The 19,720-nt window shown below is 38.5% G+C and overlaps 1 protein-coding gene across 11 annotated transcripts in view; it reads right to left on the bottom strand.

Moving 5' to 3' along the window:
• The window catches only part of KIF1B (kinesin family member 1B), a 143,947-nt gene that overhangs the window by 82,675 nt on the left and 41,552 nt on the right, over positions 1 to 19,720 (bottom strand). For 4 of the 11 annotated variants that reach the window (XM_027060460.2, XM_053206953.1, XM_027060463.2 and 1 more), the window contains exons 5-14: positions 17,200 to 17,265; positions 13,121 to 13,299; positions 12,443 to 12,554; positions 9,837 to 9,914; positions 9,095 to 9,160; positions 8,321 to 8,338; positions 4,462 to 4,537; positions 3,652 to 3,730; positions 2,412 to 2,554; positions 939 to 980 (exon numbers count right to left, since the gene is read on the bottom strand). In XM_027060460.2, coding sequence (XP_026916261.1) covers positions 939 to 980; positions 2,412 to 2,554; positions 3,652 to 3,730; positions 4,462 to 4,537; positions 8,321 to 8,338; positions 9,095 to 9,160; positions 9,837 to 9,914; positions 12,443 to 12,554; positions 13,121 to 13,299; positions 17,200 to 17,265 — 859 coding nt within the window. The remainder of the gene's footprint in view (positions 1 to 938; positions 981 to 2,411; positions 2,555 to 3,651; positions 3,731 to 4,461; positions 4,538 to 8,320; positions 8,339 to 9,094; positions 9,161 to 9,836; positions 9,915 to 12,442; positions 12,555 to 13,120; positions 13,300 to 17,199; positions 17,266 to 19,720) is intronic. The other 7 variants (XM_027060462.2, XM_027060464.2, XM_027060469.2 and 4 more) reach the window with 3 other exon arrangements.

Here is a 19,720-nt window from a genome sequence, read left to right as displayed (position 1 = left end):
AAGATAAAGATCCCCTCATGGAAAGGGTAAGAAACCACGTCCTCACCAACTTAATGATATACATGGAGAGGACAACGAGGTGTCTAGGTATTTATGATCCTTCATAAAATATCCTCATTTCAAGCACACATTTTAAATTTAATTTGTAATTCCAGAAAAGGAAAACAAAAAAGTTTTCCTAATCACCACGTAAGCTGAGGCCCAAGATATGGAGGAAACTAACTTAGCATAAGCACAGGTGAGTGCTAACCCAACATTCACAGAGCTACTCAGTCATGGATCGTTCGGCCAACCGCAAGCGGTTGTTTTTAATTATATGTACACTACGTTTCAGAGTTATATAGCTAATTTAAAAGGATCTTTCTATTAATCAGATCCTGAAGGAGCTCAAGAGGCCAAAAAGGCATAGTAATGATTAAAAGCTGGAGCTGACTTACACTATCCAATCCAACCACACAGAAACCATGAGATCTCAGTAGCAAATTAACCACCCCAGGTAAGCGGTGTCCTCATGGGTAAAAGTGGGCATAACGGAATTTTTCCAGAATCAGTGACAGGATTAAATGAGATAATACATTCAAGGTCCCTAGAATGGGGCCCAGCATTTTATAAACACTCAGGATATGTGAGTTGCTGTTGTCACCACCATCATCCGCTATGACTTTGGATTCAGTTTAATCACAGAAGTGGAAAAACTGGAGTAGAAGTAGGAAGAGATTCTCAAGCCTATTAACTATTTAATCCAGAAACTGAAATTCAGCAGTGTGTTTGCCAAATGGAGAAGGGCTAAACCAGGATCATTTCTGAACCTATAATATGCTCTGTCTGGGATTTCCCTGTTAGGATTGCTGGCATGCAAAGCTCATTTTAAGGCTGATCCAGCAGAGGCAGATTAGCAAATCAGAGTACTGGAAATAACCAATACATGAAATACACACATTTGCCTCCACTTCCAGAGTAATCATCGATCAATGGATCAACTGAAGGTAAGCAGGAGGGAAAATACAAGAAGGGTCAAAGTTCAGGTTCAGCAGTGACACAGAGAGGGAACAGAGCAGCATTTGGCATTTGGGAAGGTGAAAAAATTAACACTCGGAATATATGATCATTTTGCACACTGTATTCACTCAAACTCAGGTGCTAATCAGTAAGAAAAACTAAACTCAGAGGCTTTTAACATCTTACTAGAATTCCAAACAACAGAATATTAATTTTTTACTTAAAAACTAAAAACATGCTTTATCAAATAAACCCATATAATATTCTACCCAAATCATCCAGTTAACTCAACTTCTGATTAGACATTAGTCAGGCAGAATACTGAGGTTAAAAAAATATATATTTTTCTTAAGTTTATTTATTTTGGGAGAGCAAGTGAGTGTGAGTGGGGAGGGGCACAGAGAGAAGAAGAATCCCAAGCAGGCTCCGCACTGTCAGCGTGGAGCCCAACGTGGGGCCTGATCTCACAAACCACGAGATCATCACCTGAGCCTAAATCGAGTCGGATACTTAACCGATGGAGTCACCCAGGTGCCCCCCAAGAAGACTTATTTTAAGACAATTACTGTGAAATAATATTCTCTGGAAGTCTCATTCTTAAACTTGATAGGAAATGGATAATTTCCCCTTTGTGTGTTCAGAGGGAGCAAGGTGGAGAGTGTTCCTCAGTCATTTTGCAGGAAGGGAAAGATACCACTCAAAGGTATATCTTATCTGAAAGGGGACTGAAATAGTGTGTTTGTTACACATATATTATTGCTACTACATTAATCCAGAGAAACACATAATACAAAAACAAAAATTTCAAGTAACATTTTTATGAAGTGATTAATTTCTCAGTAAGAATAAGCTCATTCCAAATAAACTTCACTGCTGATCTAAAATGAAAACCTAATAAAAACACAAGCAATGAGGGGCGCCTGGGTGTCTTAGTTAAGTATCCGACTCTTGATTTCAGCTCAGGTCATGATCTCACAGTTCATGAGATCGAGCCCTGCGTTGGGCTCTGTGCTGACAGCGTAGAACCTGCTTGGGATTCTCTCTCTCCCTCTCTCTGCCCCTCCCCGTCTTGTGCACGTGCACACTTTCTCTCTCTCTCTTAAGATAAATAAACTTAAAAGTATATATTTAAAAAAATATAAGCAGTGACATATTTACATTTTAAAAACTAATTTAAGGACTTCAATAAAAACTTTAAAAACTTTCATGACTGGATAGCCTGGTACATACTACATAAAGAAATTCTGAGATAGTTTTCATTGGATTTTTTTAAAACTTAAGAAAAAGCAAAAACAAAAAAAACCACCTTTTTTTCCTACTATCTAACTTCATAAGCTCTTTTAATCTAAGTTTAAATCTAAGAACCCTGAAGAGGGAAAGATTAGAGTTTGCGTTGACCGTAATTCACTTACTATCGATAATATCTCCCAGTCCCTGAGCACGAAGAAGGTCCTTCAGCCGCGTCACCTCCTCCTTCAATTCACGAACCAGTTTGGCATTGGGGTCCTCGTTGATAACAGCATTGCATTTAATTTGCTTTGCACGATCTGCATATCTATATCAAAAAAAGGAACATTCATTTTTGCCATTCCTCAGATACTCTACTTCTCATAAATAACGTATCATTATTTCTATCTCTAAATCAAACAGCTTGAGTGTTTACACATTTTATAAGCCTTAATAATAACACATGCATAGGATGTTTTACAGCATCTTATAAAGATGAAGAAAAAGGCTCAGATGAATTTAATGATTTACCCAAAATCATAAAAGAAATAAATACCAGAAGAGGACTCAAAACCAATCTGTCAGACTGTATAGTGTTCTTTCCATTACATTAAAAGTGTCTTCAATGGAAGAAGAGTAGAAAGCTCCAGATTAAAGTAATAAAATCTACTGCACATACAGATATACAGCTGATGCTTGGACAACATGGGTTAGAACTGTGCAGGTCGACTTATAATCTGATTTTTTCTGATAAATACAGTCCAGTACTGTAAATGTATTTTCTCTCATGATTTTCTTAATAACATTTTCTTTCCTACAACTAACTTTATTGTAAGAATATAGTATAAAATACATGTAACATAAAAATATGAGTTAATCAACTATTTGTGTTAAGGCTTCTGGTCAAGAGTAGGCTATTAGTAGTTGAGTTTTGGGGGAATCAAGTTATATGCAGATTTTTGACTGTGCAGAGGGAAGGCACCCATGACCACTGAGCTGTTCAAGGGCCACCCGTGTCCTATTAGTGAACATTCTGTAATTTTTTTTAACATGACACATACTCACAATTGCATTACTTGTTAAGACTTGAGCATCTCTATAATGACAAACACCACAAGAAGGGGACACTTCTTTTTACAGGGATGAAAATGGTAAGAAACTTTCACTATTATCTAAAAGTTATCCAAACATCTCATTTGAGCAATTTTAGTATCTTTCCTGTGAAAAAGTTCCTGTCTTTGCCATTAACAAGTAAATTCTATTACAGTAGAAGTCTCCCCCAACACATGTCTTCCCTGTTATGAGAGGGCTGGATCATTACTTACACAAAAAATCACCCATATATCATAAGAAAATCCATGGCATAACAAAATGATTTATGGTGGCACAGTGTTCTATTTTGCTACCGAGATCATATTGGAGTACCTCAAAGTGCTCAAAGTTTCATCATAGTTGATATCTGCTGGGCTCAGAGCAGCAACCATTGCAGTCCGAGAATTACCACCTAAGAAGATGAATCATGGTTATCTCAAATCATATTCACTTTAGAAAGAAGAACTTTATTAAATGTGTCAATTTAGACAGCACAATCTCAGATCCTAAGATTTAACCAAGAGTCGACAAATGTCTCAAGTTCCTATGCCAGGCACTGTTATACTCTTAATCTTGGTGTCTGAATCAACTGTGACCAGTTTCCCTCTCCCGCTCCAGCTAAGACCTCAGCCACTCCACCAAAGTGCTGTTAGTGAGTGAAAAGTCACAGTGACATGGACAGTCCAACAGACTATTCTCAGCCTCTTCCATCCGTCACCAACATTTGACACAACTGATCATTCCCTTCTTTCCATCAGGAAGGAGGGAAGGAGGCTAACAGAACAGAGAATAAAGAGCAATGACCTGAAGGTCCAAAAACATCAGCAAAAAGGTAATATGGAGTTTTCAAAGAGATCTGAAGAAGGAGCAAAAGTTTGAAGTAGGTGTGGTTAGGAAGACAACCACACCACAGTTCATGTTCCAAGGTCAACAAGATAGGGGAGAAAACTCTGATTTAAAGGTGAGCAAATCCAACCAGCTTAATTCAAGAGCAAAAAGGAAAAGAAGGAGGGAGGAGTCAGGCTAGTAACATGGGTATCTAGAGATTATTCTTTTCCAAAACAAATATACAAGACAATTAACCACAAAAGATAATCAGTAAATAGCTTTAAAAAGATAACCACACACTAGTGTTCAACGTACCTAGATTTTCCCGAAGGAGCCAAGTAAGTACAGAATCCCTGTAGGGAATAAAATCAGTTTTCTTTTTCTTCTTACTCTATTAAACAGAAAGAAATGGTCTTAGCATTGCTAGGCAGGAAAAATTCACATGGAAGGCAAACCAGTCTAAAATTCCCAAGCAAAGTACCATAGAACCCCATCACTGCTGAAATTTAACACTCATGGCTTCAATTTTTCACCACACCCAAAGTTCATGCAATGAAGTAATTTTTTCTTCAATATTTTATTTTGAAAAATTTACAACATACACAAGTTTAGAGAGTAGTATAATGAGCTACCGTGTATCGATCATCCACCTTATCAGTATTTCGCCAATCCCTCAAACACTTAACGCTTTTTCTTCCTGAACCATTTTGGAATGAACTGCAGACACCATGCCCTTTCATCCCTAAATACTTAAGCAGATAAGGCCATTCCCTTACACAGTCACAGTCCAATGACCAAATTTAGGAAATTTAACATCCATACAATACCATTATCTAATATACTGTCCATATCATATCTTTCATAGCTGCTAGTGTTTTAAAGCAAATCCAACATTTCACCTATAAATATTTCAGGTATGAATCTCCAACAGAGAAGTACTTTTTTTAAAAAAAAGGTAACTAGAGGGGCGCCTGGGTGGCTCAGTCAGTTGAGCATCCAACTGGCTCAAGTCATGATCTCACGCTTTGTGAGTTCAAGCCCCACGTCAGTCTCTGTGCTGACAGCTCAGAGCCTGGAGCCTGCTTCGGATTCTGTATCTCCCTCTCTCTCTGCTCCTCCCCTACTCACACACTGTCTCTCTCTCAAAAATAAAAAAAAAGATTAAAAAAATGTTTTAAAAATAAAAAAGGTGAGGTGCCTGGGTGGCTCAGTCGGTTAAGCGTCCGACTTTGGCTCAGGTCGTGATCTCACGGTTTGTGAGTTCGAGCCCCGCGTCAGGCTCTGTGCTGACAGCTCAGAGCCTGAAGCCTGCTTCAGACTGGGTGTCTCCCTCTCTCTCTGTCCCTCCCTTGCTCATGCTCTGTCTCTCTCTGTCTCAAAAATAAATAAAACATTAAAAAAAATTTTTTTTAATCAAAATCAAAAAGGTAACTATAAAAACCATTATCACACATTAACAAAATTAATAGTAACTCGTCAACATCACCTGATATCTAATCCTCAAGCAATTATTTTTTACTTTTGCAGAAGGGCAAATATGAATCCTAGGCATTCCAGGTTGGATGTGTAGGAGCAAGTCATTTAGTTAATGAATTTATTTGGCCAAACACCAATTCAACAAGTGGACTGTTCCATCTCTAATAACTTTTATAAAGTAATGGACATTTGGTTTCTTTGGAAGGAAATTACGCTCCCCAAAAATCCAACTGACAGAGTTAGGACTCAAAGTGAAAAGGTCTAAGACAGTGATGTGATCTTGACTCTGAAGACTTACAAAGACTGCAAGATGAATGTTCTGTATATACGTATCAAGCATTTACTTATACTGCTGTGACCTTTCTCACTATCACAGGATAGAGCAAAAGCCACCAACACAAAGCCAGTGCTAAAATGAGAAAATTATATCCTTGAAAGTAAAAATTAACGTGAACGCTTGGCAGACAGACAATAGTTACTGCAGCATCCTCCTAGCTGACGACTGTGTAGGGATAATTTGAGAACCCACTAAGGGGAAGCCAGTGTTCACTGAAAAACACCTCCCCCTATTCCTGGTACAATCTGAGGTTAAACTAAGGATGATCTAGTTTTTAAAGTTTATCTATTCATTTTTGAGAGAGAGAGAGAGAGAGAGACAGACAGACAGACAGACAAACACACAGAGAGCGAGTGGGGGAGGGGCAGAGAGGGAGGCACAGAATCTGAAGCAGGTTCCTGGCTCCAAGCTGTCAGCACAGAGCCCGTCGCAGGGCTAGAACTCACAAGCCGCGAGATCGTGACCGGAGCCGAAGTCAGACGCTTCACGGACTGAGCCACCCAGGTGCCCCAAGGATGCTCTAGTTCTTGCAAAAGCATGGGCATTCAGAAAAGGAGTACTAAGTAGCTGACCTCTAGTCTGTTGAGGAGGAGAGGGAATTGGCAAGTAGCACTTTAATTCCATCTCTTATAGCACAGACCTCTAGGGAGAATTAACGCGTCAGGCATTCATAGTTTAGTGGGACTGTCATCCAACCACCAAATTCTGGAGGCCTGCGACCTCAGTCTATTTTCGCTAGCCCCACACCACACCTGACCACTCCGCTTTGCCTGACGTTGGTTCGTACTGAAAATGCTGCAAGATTTAAAGCACGTCAGTTGTAAGGACTCCAAACAGTACCATAAAAATAAGCAGTATCTCTTTGCCAAAAATGTTCTGTTTTCATTTCGGTCAATTAGACTAAATGAAGAAGGAGTAGCTAAATAAAGAAGCATAAGGAGAACTTCCATCTTTTCCATTTGAAGACACCTCAGAATTCTAGCCACTTCTTTTCTATTTGCTGCCTTACAAATTCATCTCATCTGTTCTCACAAAGAAGTTCCTCAGTAATTACCTAAAAGGGTTTATGTTTATTTATATCAGTAACCTTTCTAAAAAGAAAAACTATCAAGTATGGGTGATAATAATCCTGTTTCTCTCCCCAGTGGAAGTAACGGTACATTTTAATTCACCCTAAATGATGCTTGTTACAGACCAACTAAAACTTACTTCTGATCTGTTAGTAATGACATAGATGCCAAGTACTAAACTGGGTTTTGACAAAATCATTCTAAAAAATTCATTTGCAAATTAATTGTGGCACAGAGCAGCGAGAGAAATATGCAGATACATACTTTGTAAACTTTTCCTTTGGTTGATATGAATGTTAACAATGAGCAAACGGACAGGCCAAGTTGGAAAAGCCACTAAATTCTAACAGCTTTCATGGTTCTGGGACCCAGCCTAGATATCTGAAGAGTATCTACACATGCATCATATCAAATAACAGATTTTTAAATTTAAGGCAGCTTTTTCCAACAAGCAGAAAGAAACAGAAAAAAAAAAAAAAAGCATTACTTGTTACAAAGTAATTTTTGTGTAAGTAGAAAATAAACAGACCCATATGCTTAAAACATAGAATGAAATATTTCATGGCAGATACTGCCTGCTATCTCCAATGTTACTCATGTGATTCAGAACAAACTGTTAAGTGCTCCATTATTTATACAAAATAGTACTGAGAAATTTTAGAGTATTTGTATAGGAATATAAGGAAAAGTCTATTGTATTTCGATTAAAAGGATGCAAAGAGGATGTTTTCTAGATACAATTATAGTGTTTAACTTGATTCTACAGCCTTCACTTTATATATAACCAAAGAGTAGAGAAAAATTTTTCTAACAATTTAAATAATCCGTGACTTCTCATGATAGGAAATAAGATTACACAAAGAAATCTAAAGAACATGTCCTAATAACTTCACAAAGGTAGCTATGTTTCAGAATGGTACCTGTAAAAAATATTTTTATTGCCCTTTCAAGAGGTTTATAGGTGACTTCTTCAAAGGGCAGTCCTACAGATCACTAGGAAAAGCATCATAAGATAACACAATGTAGACACTTCCTCAATTCCTTTCTTGTTCCTTTATTCTGAATTCCTTGTCCAAAGCACAGCATGTTCCCCAAATGAATTGTGGTGTGAAGTCTTATGATTCATGGTCACTCTAAACAGCAACTCTGAATTCCAGAGTCAGAAAGTGAGTAACAAAAAGGTGTTTTTCAAGGTTCCATTCTGTCTTATGTCTCCATACATCCTGCTGAGGATTTAAAATCATCACAATTGATTCTACAGCTGGTTCATTTCTAGCAAATCCCACCATACCTTGCTGGTGCAGTTATCCTACAGACGAAGCATTTAAAAGAAAGAATGAAAACACAGGATAAGCCTTCAAACAGAAAGTACTTTAAAGTCATAAATTGAGTAGGACTTTTCAGAAACAAGCAAGAAAGCAGCGGATTCTTTTTACGGATTCAAATGATGTACTAAACTACTAAACTAGAGTACACAGTGACTAACTGGTACTTCCTCAGCTTTTAACCTAAAACATGAAGCCCCTTATACAAACTGTTTCAGATTTAGTGTCCTAAGAATAGGAAAGAGTAACACAACTTTTAAAAATGTATTATTGGCCCCCAAATCAATAGCATTCACCAAGGCAAATGCTCAAAATACTCCAAGAGGTACTACATCCTACTTAGAAAAGACTGTATAGGAAAAGGGTATGCAAAAAAAAAAAAAAAAAAAAAAACAAACCCACAAAACAAACAAACAAACAAACAAACAAAAACCTTAGTTTCGATGAGAGACTGAAGTAAGGCTCAAAAAAAGTAGTCAGACCTTAGGTCTTTGTAAAGAACCAGTTTCAGCCTAGCCTTTACAGACGTATTTACTTTCATTCTCGTTAACCTCTTTTATTCTCAGTAGAAAGTTAAAATGTACTATGCCTAGTATCTTATCTGAAAAGTTCTAAAAGGAGGAAGGCAAGATTACGTAAAAGGGCCAAAAAAGGTCAGTCTTTATAAACACATAAAATATCATCAAGTACCTTTGCTGAACAGACAAATTTTCCCATACAATCGGGTATGTAATACTCACCACCTCTGCCAAGGCTGAAATGACTTTGCCCAGAGTTGTAAGAGACTTATTAATATTTGCTCCTTCCTGAAATCAATACCAAACATGAAGAATTATGATGCAGAATTTCTACAACTGCCACATCATATATAATACATAAGACACAATTAGGTCTTAATGCTAGCATTGTGTATTTATGACCACAAGTTCTAAAAACCTCTTGTAATCCTCTCCACTTAATGCCACGTCGGGACCACATGCCTAACTCACAGGCCTACGTAGCTGCGGGATATCCTGCCCCAAAAGCTTACAGATGCAGCCTTCTTCCCCCAACTCACCAACATGCAATTTCCGCTCTTGCTAATGAAGCATCTCTCTGGAGAGGCCCATGTTGGTTCTCACACTTGGATCTTCTGTGTCCCTGTCCTATTCGTGTTGCTTACATCTAGTTTGTTCCTCAAAACACACTCCAGCTCTCACCTTGACCATCAAGTCCTCCTTAACTATTACATTATGTAACTTATCTTTCATTGGATTACAGATCAGACATCAGCAAAAGGTTTTGAGGGCCATGTGGTCTCTTTCACAACTTTTCAACCTTACCGTTGTAGACAACACATAAACAAAGAGACGCAGCTGTGCCCCCATAAAATTTCATTTATAAAAACGGACAGTGGGCCAAATGTGACCTACTGGTCATAGTTTGCTGACCTATGTTATAGAACATTTATTGACTGGTACAATTGTTTGGTAAAACAAATACCTTTAATCGAGTCCCTTTGGCACCAGTGGAATCAGCTCGTTCACTTCCTGCTAGATCCACCAAGCTGATTTTACTGACCTGGTAAAGAACAAGACATTGGGGCAATTCAGAAGAAACAAGCAAGGTAGAACCAGAAAACACTAAGAGGCAGGAAATTAAAAATGAGGCATGAAGACTACAAATATTAGGGCTTTTTTACAGATGGCCCAAGACACAGAGCATGCACAAAAGTTCGCAGCAATTATCTTGGTTCAAAACAAGTAATTTTAGGGTACACGTATTTTACAATGGCATGGCATAAAAATATATAAAACCCATTAATCCATTAAACGGCATATTAAATATGAAGCCCCGGCAACTAGAACTCTCACACACTGCTGGTGGGATGTAAAATGATATAATCACTTTGGAAGACAGTTTAGCAGAGACATATACCTACCATAAGACTCAACCATTCCACTCCTAGGTATTTACCAAGAGAAACAAAAGCAAATATCTACACGAAGGCTTGCACGAAGGCTTGCACGCACATGGTTACAGCATCTTCATTTAAACAATCAAAAACTAGAAACAATTTCAATGCCCACCAACAGATGAGTTATTGCACAAACTGTGATAGATCTTTGTAACAGAATACTAGCCAGCAATGAAAAGGAGTGAACTACTGATGTAACAACAACACAAATGAACTTCAAAATTATGCTGAGTGAAAGAAGCGAGGCCAGAGAACAGTACATACTATAAAACTCCACTTATATAAAATTCTGGAAAACGTCAGTTAATCTGTCGTGACAAAAGGCAGATCAGAATTGCCCGAGTATCAGGGTGGAAGGAGTGGTACAGTAAGATTATAAAGCAGCATGAGGCAACTTTCCAGGGTAAAAGAAGTGGTTACTTGGATTATGACACTGGTTTTACAGGTGCATATACAGCAATCCAATTTTACTCTTTAAATAGGTGTGGTTCATTGTACTTCAACAATACCTCAGTAAAGTTGTAAAAAAAAAACAAACAAAACATTCAGGAAAGTTAGACAAAAGTATCCAAAATGGATGATCAAAGAAGCTTTGGTTATGTTAACATCATTATTTTTGTAGATGTGACATCATGGAAAAACTACTTTCACACTGGATGTACTAAAATCACATTAATACTGTAACTAGCTAAGCCGTGTCAAGTTATTTGACCACCTATGTGAAGACCATGTTTTCTAAAATAATTTTCAGCTAAAAACAGACAAGTCACCAAGTAAAAAGTGATTCTAGTTTTTAGTGATACCAATTAGCATAAAGTACTCAGTTAATAAGGCAAAGGATCTTTTTTTGTTGCCAGTATAATAAAATCTAACTTCAGCGGCACCTGGCTGGCTCAGTCAATTAAGTGTCTGACTTCAGTTTAGGTCATTATCCCTTGATTCGTGGGTTCGAGCCCCGTATTGGGCTCTGTGCTGACAGCTCAGAGCCTGGAGCCTGCTTCGGATTCTGTGTCTCCCTCTCTTTCTGCTTCTCCCCACCAGTGCATGCACATGCTCGCTCTCTCTCTCTCTCAAAAATAAACATTAAGGGGCACCTGAGTGGCTCAGTCGGTTAAGTGTCCGATGTCAGCTCAGGTCATGATCTCGCAGTTTGTGAGTTCGAGCCCCGTGTCAGGCTCTGTGCTGACAGCCCAGAGCCTGGAGTCTGCTTCAGATTCTGTGTCTCCCTCTCTCTCTCTCTCTGCCCCTCCCCAGCTTGCACTCTGTCTCTCAAAAATAAACACTAGAAAACATATATAAAAAAAATGTCTCTTTAAATCTAACTTCAGGTTTGAAAAGCCAGCCACATGCTACTTAGGTATGTAGGCAGAGAAGAATTTAACATAAATCTACTACTAACAATAATAACAATAAAATCCACATTTATTGAGTGAATACACCGGGCTCTGAGCCAGGCTCTATGTGCACTAACCTGTACCAATATGTAATCATCTTAACAAACCTATGAGGTTCGGGAAACTAAGGTACAAAGAGGTTAAGTAACTTGCCCAAGGTAACAGTGCTGCAAAGTAGTAGAGGCAGGATCTAAGGCAAGCCGTTTAATTCCAGAGCCTACTCTATTGAACGGTGTAGAAAACGAGACATTAACAAGCAAGGTATTTGAAAAATCTCAGGAATGCTGTGCAGTTATTTATTTTCCAAGGAAAAACACACCTTGTCTGCTTAACTGTTTGCTTAAATATTTAATCCCACACCACATTATCAGAGCTCAAAAAGAAAAAAAAATACACATACCAAACAAGCTAATAAAGTAATAAAGAGGTTCTAGTCAAGAAAAAAGGGAAGGATTTTCTCCCCACAGAACTGCTGAACTCTCTTGCACAAAGTAGTTTTTGAGACCCAAAGTCTTGAATTGTTTTTTCTTAACCCTACTTTCTATCTTGCGATTTCACTCAAAACCCACGCTCAAAATTGGTTCAGAGTAGGAACAGAAATGACAAGTAGAAGATAGAAAATATTCTCCGTTGAGTAAAACAGCAACTTTCTGCCTCCATAAGATGCAGAGGGTAGCAAGGACTCCTGAAGTTTCCCGTCCTACACAACTCAAGCCTAGACACTGAAGTTGTCCTACCTTCTCAGTGGAAAGGTTGGTCTCAGTATCATGTTTCTTCTGGGTGAAAACAATGGTAAACACAGCATGGGAACGGCTACTTGTTTCATTCATGTTGGTAGCTGCCACTGTCCTAAATAAACATAATGGTGACATATGACAGTAGAATTCTTAGATGAAAGTTAAAACGGACAGCAGGCTCCACATCATAAGCACAAAAAGCAACAGCTTTAAACCTCTTCACAGATCGTGAGATTGTCACTTACACAAACTGTTCTCAATGCACCTTATTTGTGAGCCTATCAACCCACCCCCAACTCCAAAGGTACCACGTCAGAATCATTTCTCATACTTCAGTTGTCCCTTTAGGAACCACCAAGGCATTTAGTTTTTATTCTTTATTCCACAATCGATCACTACCATAGGCACATGATATCCAACATTTTACCACGACTTCATCAAAATCAAGATACTAAAATTTAATCAAAGTTCTGATGCACTCCAGCACCGCACTGTTTTGGTGAGAAGAAAGATGCCCAATACACTGAAGCCCTCACTTCTTTCTCCAGCACGGCCAAAAGATCAGAGGATCCACAATTAAAGCAACTTTCATGGCTATGTGATCTCAAACCCTTAACTGGGAGCAAAGGACCCTAAAATGTACCAAACCCCTCAGTCATGAGTCTATTTCTACCATACCTGGCTTTGTTCCCAGCATCCATGAGGTCAGCAATGTCTGTGTAGGAAGTGACTGCCAGCTTGGACAGATCCTCCACATATGGGCCAAGAAGCGGATGTTCACGCACACGCAAATGACCCTTGTTTTTTGGATTCAGCAGGTCTCGTACTCTTTCACAGTAAATTTCCATGTAGCTCACCTAGAAACAAACTATTAATTTGAACTGGAGGACTTGGAAAAAGAAATTCTATACATTAAAAAACGTTTTATAGGGGTGCCTGGGTGTCTCAGTCAGTTGACCATCTGATTCTTGGTTTTGGCTCAGGTCATGATCTCACGGTTTGTGGTTTCTAGCCCCGCATCAGGCTCCGTGCTGGCAGCATGGAGCCTGCTTGGGATTCTCTCTCTCCCTCTTTCTCTGCCCCTCCCCTGACTTAAAATGTTTTTACTTTTATTTAAAAAAAATTTTTTTTTGAATGTTTATCTATTTTTGAGAGAGGGAGAGACAGAGCATGAGCAGCAGAGGGGCAGAGAGAGAGGGAGACACAGAATCCGAAGCAGGCTTCAAGGCTCTGAGCTGTCAGAACAGAGCCCAACGTGGAGCTCCAACTCACAGGCCATGAGATCATGACCTGAGCCGAAGTCAGATGCTCAACCGACTGAGCCACCCAGGCACCCCTAAAATGTTTTTTAAATGTTGTATAACATTGATTAAAAGGTCTACAATTAGGGGCACCTGGCTGACTCAGTTAGTAGAGTGCGTGACTCTTGATCTCACGTCATGAGTTCAAGTCCCATGTTGGGTGTAGAGATTACTTAAAAAAAAAGTCGTACGATGAGAGATCAGCAATCTTTACAAAGAAAAATACTGTAGGTCCAGTCCCTTTGATTCTACTAATGGTATGCACAGACATCACTAACTTAGAACCAGCCTTCCCACAGTCTCAGGAAAGAAAAGGAGGTAAACATTATCTCAGCAGTCAGTAGCTGCTACTTGTCTAAAGCAGAAAAAAAATATTATTTTTAGTAACAACTTACCAGTTACTAATACACTTTTTAAAATGTATCCTGTTGTCAATAATTGAGGATTACAGTGAGGTTATTCTAAAAGCTTGGAAATAAAAACTCTATTAGTGTTAAAACCAGGAAACAATATTCCAGAGCAGGGAAGACTAAAAGAGACCAGCAACTCTACTACTGTAAGACTGACCACACGGTGACTGATTACGGACAAGCAATCAATCCACCTACCACAAGGTGTGAGGACAGGTCAGCATAGAGCCTGGCTGCATGGCAGGACCTGCCCAAGACTCACGAGGGAAGAGGAAGCGTCAGCTAACACACTGCTGGAACTCTTGTCGTACCAGCAGGACCGTTCTCATCCTGGAGGTGGACGTAGCAGACTAGCCTTTCTCCACCTGAGGCAACTCAACGTAGGAGTCGTCTAGTCAACTCCTCCCTCTCGAATTCCACGGTCACTAAAGAACCTAAAGGGTTCCAACAGAAGCGTGTCCACAAGAAGATAATACGCCAGTCTTGCTAATGTGGGTGTTCTGGTCTAAGTAAGAGTTTTTCCTCATGGGAAAGTAACCAACAAAAATGGTGGTTTTGTAACATAAGCTAAATGAGCTTCATTCAAGAGTCTGGCTTTAAAGGATGCTTCTGCTCCTGATCTCTATATAAGATCAGACTTGTAAACAAATAATGTAGGCTCTGGACTGGGGTAAATTCACCACAGTAAGCCTCATTACAATCTTCGCGAGGAATGAGAAGCTTGTGCAGCACTAAGCTACTCAAGCATACCATAAAACTTCAACATTTTTCAACTTTAAATATTCTATAGGCACATTTTCAGAGTATCTGAAATAGAAGCTTATCTCCATCTCTATTGCTTTTCTCTTTCATTCCATCTCAGAGCTGACTGTATATTTATACGATAATCTAAAATCAATTTTTTAAATATTGAGAACCCTCGAAGTAACTGATCCACTCTGACAGTAAAACAACAGGACGACAAATACTCCTTCTTAAGAGTAGCTCATCTTAGAAAGTGAAATGGTAATCATTCTCGTGTACTTAAACTTGTCCATACACTCCAGAATCCCAGGTAGCTATTATATCTTCTTAGAAAACTTGTCTCTTTCCAAACAGGTATGGGACTAAGAGGACCCAAGTAACCGAAGTGAAAGCGGTCATGCTCCGTTACTTACTCTCTAATATGCAAATCCACCTAAAGTCATCACTATTTCTTTTCTTTGAGCTAACCATTACAGACCCCACTTGGCAAATTCAACTCACTGAGCAGCAGTATCTTCCAGGCACTTTCTAAGGCACTTGGCAAATATCAGTAAATGAAACAGACAAGAATTCCTGTCCCGGTGAGCTTATGACTCTAAATGAAAATAAACAAAAGGCAGATAAATAGAGAGACAGGAGTATAAGTAGGTTAAAATACAATGAGTATTACGGGGGGAAGAAACAACCAGGGCAAGAGAGATCAGGAGTGCAGGGGTGGAGGGCAAGCTGCAGTGCTAAACAAGGTGGTCAAAGTAAGCTTTGTTGCGAGGATAAGACTTGAAAAAAGACCCGAAGGAGTTACAACGCTTAGACAAAAAGATATCCAAGAGAAGAAAATTTCAGGCTAAAAAAAAGAAAAAAAAAGTAAAAAGCCCTGAGGTAGGAAAGTTCCTGTGTATTCCAGAAACAGCAAAAAAAAAAAAAAAAAAAAAAAGCCAGTGTGGCCAGAGCAGAGCAAATACAAGAGAGAAAGGAGAAGAGGCAGAGGTCCCACAAACATAAGGAACCAGAGCATCAACTAGGGATCTACACCACACCCCAAGTAAGCCTGTGAACTCCAATACGAAAGGAAATGGCATCTTCTTTTATTATGTATCTATAAGCTCAAAAAAGTCTGCCACATTCTGTCACACCCTCTATCCTTTGAATAATGTAAACTATGTGATTATTTTAGTAAGAATAAAAATCTACTGAATTTTCATTTGGCATACATTTCGTATTCAAAAAAATAACAGTTATAGGATGAGACAAGCTATTTAGAGAATTCATTTTTACAAAAAATTTTTTCAGAGCAGCACATTCCCCTTTTGGCATAGGATATTCACAAAGCAGAATTCTTTAAAACTTATAAATTAATGCAACGCTGTAAAGAAGAAACCCAAGCCAGCTAAGTGGGTCAACTAGGAATTGTGTAAGTCCTATAGAAAATCACAACACACAGATAAAAAAAAGTAGTTTGCTTAAAAACGGCTTCATGTCTCAGAACAGGCTCATGTTAATGGAAGACTTTAATCATTTGTTTCTATGAAACTGACTACCAAAAATGGGGGTAACGAGAGCTTCATAAAGCACATATAAATGAGTGGAAATGTTCATCAAATAAATTAATGTATAGAATGCAATTCTATAGACCTGTTCTTCAAAGAGCTGGAGTATTCACTGGATGGAGAGTAACTTTCTAAGCTTATAAGCAATTATGAAGAAGGGAGGGGCAAAGAGATCTGATTATAAATATTTTAAAAACCAATGCCTATCAGAAATCATTATTGATAATATTAAAGGGGGAAAGAATTCACACAAATGAATATCAAGATAAACACTGCAATCCAAAATGTAAACAGGCATGTGCATAATTTACCGGATGTTCAACTACACTAATAATCAAAAGAATTCTACTTTAAGTAAGCAAGAAATTGTGCCCTTTTCAAATTGGCAGAGTAAAAAACGAAAACACTTAATGTTGGCAAGGACACAATGGGTGCTTACACCCTCCTGATAGGACTAGAAATTGGTACAGCATTTCCTTCTAAAAAGCCACTTGGCAATTCAAACGTATTGTCTGACAAGCGGCTACATAAAGGAAATAGCTAAAAATAAAGCTTATGAACAAGCTTACGATGCACGAACAAGGATTTAATTGCGACACTATTCGTTATGACCCAAACTTAGAAATAGCCTACGAGTACATAACCGGGGGAATCGTTAAGTGATCTAGCTCAGTCATAATGTGGAGCCTTTGCAAAGTAACACTGGAGGGAATGGAGTCCGGAGGCCTCTTGCTTTAACCCACAGTTGTACTCACCTCTACAGAGTAAGACATTTCTTCATTACAGTTGTCGTTGATTTTCTCAAACAGTTCTTCACACAACTACAGAAGCAGGAGAGGCGGGAACAGCATAGATGAGAGAGGTACAAAGTTACTCATGAGTGCTAAATGAATTAGCGAGATCCCTTTTCTCTTAAAGTATGAATAGCAACAATATCAAAGGTGAATGCTTTGAATGGAATAAAAGGAGAGTTCGGAGTATGGTCTCCTCCAATCTCATCTCTGTTCTCCCTCAATGACAGCATCTCAAAAATGTTTCTTTAGAATGAAAGCCACATTTAGGGAAGAGGAGGAGCTCTCCAGCGTTAGGTCCCTGGCACATTTAGTTCATGTGAATTCAATTCTTCACACTATCCTCGAGTACCTGTGACTCTGCTATTAGCATTATTACATAGCAGTCACTGCTATTAAACTACACTTTGCACGCATTTTATTTATCATGCTGTATACATTACACATTGTCAGTTACCATATACGTTATAAATTCATACATATATATGTATAAGAAGAGAATGCATGCTATTTAGACGGAGTCAATGAAGGTATTTAAGAATAATTTTGACTGTATAGGGGTGCCTGGCTGGCTCAGTTGGTGGAGTGTGTGACTCCTAATCTCAGGGTTGTTAAGTTCGAGCCCCACACTCAATGCAGAGTACTTAAAAATAAAATCTTTTAAAAAAAAGAATAATTTTAACTGTATAAACATTTCCCCTTTACCTCTGTCTTAAGATTCCAAACCCTTTATGAGAAGATACTCCACTACATGGTGACATTTCTAATAGAAAACATTAATTTTTCTAGATCAGGAAAATCATAAAATTTCACTCTCCCCATCCTTGGAATTTACTCAAAATATGTGATACTTTAAATAGGAGTACTTAATAAAATTTTATTGAATTTTCATTTGCTATACATTTTTTTAAATGATTACTATTTTTGAGAGAGAGAGGGCACACACATGGGGTAGTAAGGGTGGGGTAGACAGGGAGGGAGGGTGGGAGGGAGAGGGAGAGGGAGAGGGAGAGGGAGAGGGAGAGAGAGAAAGAATCTTAAAGAGGCTCCACACTCAGCAAGGAGCCCCATGCAGGGCTCAATCTCAGGACCCTGAGATCATGACCCAAGATGAAATCGAGAGTCAGAGACTCAACCAACTGAGCCACCCAGACGCCCATTTGCTATACATTTAATGTCAAGGCAATCAATATATATTTGGAAAATGAACTATATGTTTGTGATTCTCTAGAAGTCGAAATACAACTTAAAATTTACTGTGGGGAGCACCTGTGTGACTCAGTTGGTTAAGCATCTGACTATGGCTCAGATCATAATCTCATGGGAAAAAAAAAAAAAAGTCTCATGGTGTGTGAGTTCGGGCCCCAAATTGGGCTCTGCACTGTCAGCTGGGAGACTGCTTTGGATCCTCTGTCTCCCTGTCTTCCTGCCCCTCCCTGCCCCACACACATGTTCTCTCTCTCTCTCAAAACTAAACATTAAAATTTTTTTTAAAGAATTACATTTATTACAGGGTGTCTGGGTGGCTCAGTTAAGCACCTGACTCTTGATTTCAGCTAGGGTCACAATCTCATGGTTGTAAGACTGAGCCCCACATCCAGCTCTGTGCTAAGTGTGGAGCCTGCTTGGGATTCTCTTTCCCTCTCTGCCCCTCCCCCGTAAGTGTGACTGCACACGAGTGAGAGCACACTTTCTCTGTCAAAATGAATATTAAAAAAAATAAAAAATAATAAAATGTATTAAAAATGGCAGTTTCTAAACGATAATCCTGTTTTAAAAAATTAATGCTTTTGCATTAAAATAAAATATTCCAAAATTCTGCCAAAAAAGGGATATATATGTAATTATACAAAAATTTCAATAGCAAACAAATTAAGGTTAAAGGAGAGGGAAGGAGAAACTAAGTGTGATGATGGGATAAACAGGACTGTCTACTGTAACTTGCTATAATCTACAAAAAGATATTTTATTGCTAAAGAAGTATCACATTGTAGAAAAAGCAAAGCCCGCCTTTGAATTCTGGCTCTGCCACTTCCCTGGGCAAGTGATGTGACCTCCCTATGCCTCAGTTTCCTCGTCTTTAAAATGAGGAAAAAAACTCAGAGGAAGACAAAAATCATATGACTTCACTCACATGAGGACTTTAAGAGACAAAACAGATGAACATAAGAGAAGGGAAACAAAAATAATATAGAAACAGGGAGGGGGACAAAACAAAAGAGACTCATAAATATGGAGAACAAACGGAGGGTTGCCGGAGGGGTTGTGGGAGGGGAGATGGGCTAAATGGGTCAGGGGCATTAAGGAATCTACTGAAATCATTGCTTCACTATATACTAATTTGGATGGAAATTTTAAAAAATAAAAAATAAAGTTAAATCACAAAAAAATAAAATAAAATGAGGAAAATAAAATAAAATAAAATAAAATAAAATAAAATAAAATAAAATAAAATAAAATAAAATAAAATAAAATAAAATAAAAC

This window comes from Acinonyx jubatus, chromosome C1, assembly GCF_027475565.1.
Source record: "Acinonyx jubatus isolate Ajub_Pintada_27869175 chromosome C1, VMU_Ajub_asm_v1.0, whole genome shotgun sequence".
NCBI classification, from domain to species: Eukaryota; Metazoa; Chordata; class Mammalia; order Carnivora; family Felidae; genus Acinonyx; species Acinonyx jubatus.
Note: the sequence above shows the minus strand (reverse complement) of the source record. Positions and strands in the feature narration are given on the sequence as shown.